This window comes from Octopus bimaculoides, chromosome 1 (assembly GCF_001194135.2).
Source record: "Octopus bimaculoides isolate UCB-OBI-ISO-001 chromosome 1, ASM119413v2, whole genome shotgun sequence".
Classification (NCBI taxonomy): Eukaryota; Metazoa; Mollusca; class Cephalopoda; order Octopoda; family Octopodidae; genus Octopus; species Octopus bimaculoides.
Genome location: NC_068981.1, coordinates 173996896 through 174001477, shown reverse-complemented (window position 1 = coordinate 174001477; position 4582 = coordinate 173996896). Strand labels below are relative to the sequence as shown.

Genomic DNA, 4582 nt, shown 5'->3' with positions numbered 1-4582 from the left:
TATATATATACATACACACACATACACATATATGTGGAGGCACATAGGTTAGTGGTTAGGGTATTGGACTCATGATCATAAGATTGAGGTGTCAATTCCTGGACTGGGCAACACGTTGTGTTCTTGAGCAAAACATTTCATTTTATGTTGCTCCAAGCCACTCAGCTGGCAAAAATGAGTAATCCTACAACAGAACAGTGTCCTGTTCAGGTGGGGAATATATATGCCATCAAACCGAGAAACCAGCCCTTAGAGTCGTTTTCTCATGTTTGTGCCCACTCAGCTCTTTTTCCCGACCCTGTGTATGTCGGATGTCAGCTCATGCTCTCTGCGCCCTTGTCATACACAACTTGTCTCTGTTCAACCCCAGGCTGGTCATGAAGTTAATAGAGAAAATTGTTTTTCCTATGCAATACACCAGCATGCCACACTGTTGTCATTCTGGCTAATCGTAGCAAATGGCCATGATAACAACGCCAGACACATTTTGCTTTTGTACTCTTTTCAAGGCATTTTCACACAAAATGCAATCCTGGAAGAAAGCTTTTTTGCTGATATCATGGATAGAGAATGCACACACTCATTCACCTCAGTTTATTTCACAGCTACAAGACTTTCTCTCACACTCATGTATACACCCTTGCATGCTCACTCATTGCCTCAGTCACGAAACTGGCACATTCAGCACTCGTGTGCACACTCGTTCACTCTGCCTCAGTCGCACACCAACTGGCAAATTCTGCATTCTGCACACACAAAGCAACACCACTGTTTGGACTCACACAAATATACACCTGTTCTGTATACATTCACTCAACATACAAAGAGAAGCTTTCAGCCGCAAGAAAGATGATACCACCTTTATCCTTTCTTCCTTTCTAGTCAGCACCATGAATTTCTTACTCTTTCCCTCTCCACTGGCAGACAGCAACTTCTACACTATCAACTACCAACCAGCAAGCAAACTTGTTGTCACTGCCACTACAATTACTGCTGTATCTCTAACTACATGTCAAACAAATGAATAAATATATGTAAATAATATTTCTTCCTTCTTGGTGTTGATTCTTTGATGTTTACTGGTTACTCCAACATGAGAACCTTCAAGCGTTATATCTACCTATTACATTTGGTAGACAGCTACATCATATTGACATGATATGGCATGTCACTTCAGCCCGCTACAACCCCTATCGTCTCATCTTTACATTTTATATTCTCTCTCCTTTATCTTTCTCTTGTTCTTCTGTTACTCTATTATTCAATGACAGATACTGAGAGCTCCTCTATGCTGATGACCTTGCTCTAATAGCTGAGTCATTACCAGAACTAGAGAAGTTTCAGATGTGGAAGTAAGGTCTAGAATCGAAGGACCTTAGAATCAATCGTAAAATATTTATGTAATGCAGCGTGAAAATTTTAATTTTAATTTTAATGTATTAATTGAATTATATTTCATATATAATTATTTACAATATGTTTTGAATCCACTCTTCAATTTAAGGTTTTCTTTGATTTAAGGTTTTCTTCGATTTAAGGTTTTCTAGAATTTTACAACAGGATGAATTTATATTGAATTCATTTATTTTGTTCATTGCATGCTTAAGACCGTTAATTGAAAGGACCAATGAAACAAATCCATTTTTAAAGGTGTATCCTTTAACTAGTTTTGATTATATCATCATTTCTGTTCTATTTTAACAAAACTGTCCGACGAACGGGAACGTGAAACTCTGAGTAACAGCTTTTGTTACTTTTTTTAATTTTTACCAATGTGGACTCTCTGATGAAGCTTTGAGGCTTTGAGGTATAATTTTTGTATGATGTGTCAACTTTGGCATGCTGGACCACCAAAGTAGAAACAGCTGTAAGTGTAGAATTGTGTTCATTTATTTATTTATTCCTATAATTGTAATTAGTAAATAGATCTTACTGATGTTTGTCAATTGAATATCATCTGCATTTTCTTCCTTGCCTTAGACATACATAGGCTTGACAGAAATGAAGCTGGTATGATCCGCTGGATGTGTAATGTCAATGTGCACACATGACAGAGTGTAAGCACCCTAAGAGAAATGTTGGGCATAAGAAGTATCAGATGTGGTGTGCAAGAGAGATGACTGCACTGGTATGGTCATGTGCTGTGTATGGATGAGGAGAGCTGTGTGAAGACGTGTCACTCTCTAACAGTAAAAGGAACCCGTGGAAGAGGGAGACCCAGGAAGACATGGGATGAGGTGGTGAAGCGTAACCTTCAAACATTGGGCCTCACAGAGGCAATGACGAAAGACCAAGACCTCTGGAGATATGCTGTGATTGAGAAGGCCTGGCATAACCAGCCCATTTAAAAAGTACCTTTGAATCGTCATCATACGATATGCTGTGCTTGAGGAGAGGACTAGGTCGATTAGATTGACCCCCAGTGCTGAACTGATACTTATTTTATCAACCCTGAAAGGATGAAATGCAAAGTCAACCTCAGCAGAATTTGAACTCAGAACAAAAAGATTTTGCTCAGTGTGCTAAGCTCACCACCTTAGCTTCTACAAATACTGAACAAGCTTTGCGGTGTCCACATATTTACTAGTAAATTCAGTATTTACAAAAACACAGACAGATTTTTTTTTTTTTTTACATATCCAAAAGTAAAATTACACATCTAATATAGAATTTATACATTTAGAAACAATATATTGATTTAAAAATCAGAACTCCTAAAGGAAAGTCAAGCTACCATTTACCTTTTTTGTGTGAACTTTCAGGCAAAGTATTCTTTGTTAGAACTTGACAGCTATCAATTACTTCTCTATTACTCTCAGATTCAGCTTGGTTTGTATCAGTAGTATTGTTATTGACCACGGGTTGTTTTCTGTCAAGTCTTATTTTACCAATAAGACCTTCTTGTCTAAGTGTAGCCTAGAGAATAAACAAATTGATTACTATTCATGCTAAAATAGAATGTTATTTCATTTTAGTGCTAAAAAAAGAAATTACTTTTAAATGACAAAAAATTTAATTTGTTATTTAACATTTTATATAACGTCTACATTTAATATATATATCAAATAAACAATGCATAGATATCTACATTTAATATACATTAAACAAACAATGCATACATATCTATATGAAGAGTAACTATATTTCAAACTGAAAAATCTTCCTTTACTTTTTTATATCTTTTGTTAGTTTTTACAACCATTTTTAACCTTTCCATTCCATCACCATTTGATTGAGGTGAAGGCCATGTAAAATGTCTACTAGAGTTTATTAAATATATGTCTAATGGTAAGCAGTTCATTAACTCGACCACTCAAAATTTACTGCAAGTGTTAAGGGAACATGTGTAATAAATCAGAAACACTTTGTCATAAAAGCTGATTGATTTTAAGTCACTCAATGCCCCTAATTTTCTTTCACCTATCACCTCCCCAATGTCTGCTCTCCCAACCTCACATTAAGCATATTTTCAAATTATTCTCAACCACAACTGCAACCCATGCTCTAAGTACTGACCAGCAACAGTTCAAGTTAAGTATTAACTGTACTAATCTTCCTAATCTTGATCTATGGGAACCTAGAAAAACTATAACCACTGAGTTTCCACCTTAGACCAAATAAGAATTTTTGACATTAATATATTGCCATACATTGAAGAGATATGGGGAGACTGTTGATTTAACCAGTTCCAGCACTTGAACACATGTGGCCTAGTAGTTGGGCTTGCTGAGCTCATGATTGGCAGATCATGGGTTTGATTCTCAAACTAAACAGTGCATTGTATCTTTGAATAAAGCACTTCATTTTATATTCCCTCAATCCACTAGCTAAAAGTGAGTACCAGCAGCAGTAGCAGCGGGAGAGGGGATAACCTTACTGACATCCCATTCAGGGAGAATCTAGTACTTTCGGTGGCTCAAACATCATGTAAACTAGGATAAGCTCTACCCTGATTGGCCTATAGGTTCAAGGCAGACTAACATTTTTTTAACAAAGTACTGGATAAGTACCTACTCATTCAACAACAGTAGAATGAAAAGCAAAGTTGACCTGGCTAGATTTCTGTTTAGAACATAAAGAGACATGAATAAATACAGCAAGGCATTCTTCCATTCCGTCCCTCCTCATCAGACAAATAAAGAAATAAAGACCAGCTGCCAAACCACACAGATCAACAAGCCATAAACAGCTTGATTCAGTGACATTTATTAATAATTTTACAAGTTATATAAACCCCAACTTCATAACATAATAATAAGATAAACTGAAGTATTAAAAACAAATTCAACATAACCCTTTGTTACCACATTGTTTTTGAAACAGTTTTTATTTCAATTAATCTCTTACTTTTTTACTCTTTTACTTGTTTCAGTCATTTGACTGCGGCCATGCTGGAGCACCGCCTTTTAGTCAAGCAAATTGACCCCAGGACTTATTCTTTGGAAGCCTAGTACTTATTCTATCGGTCTCTTTTTGCCGAACCGCTAAGTTACGGGGGACGTAAACGCACCACCATCGGTTGTCAAGCAATGTTGGGGGGACAAACACAGACACACAAACATATACACACACATACACATAT

At 36.5% G+C, this 4582-nt stretch overlaps 1 protein-coding gene across 1 annotated transcript in view; it reads right to left on the bottom strand.

Annotated features, from left to right (window-relative positions):
- LOC106867671 (coiled-coil alpha-helical rod protein 1) overlaps positions 1-4582 on the bottom strand; it is a 9443-nt gene that overhangs the window by 2165 nt on the left and 2696 nt on the right. Inside the window, exon 3 of the mRNA XM_014912608.1 lies at positions 2742-2916. Coding sequence (XP_014768094.1) covers positions 2742-2916 — 175 coding nt within the window. The remainder of the gene's footprint in view (positions 1-2741; positions 2917-4582) is intronic.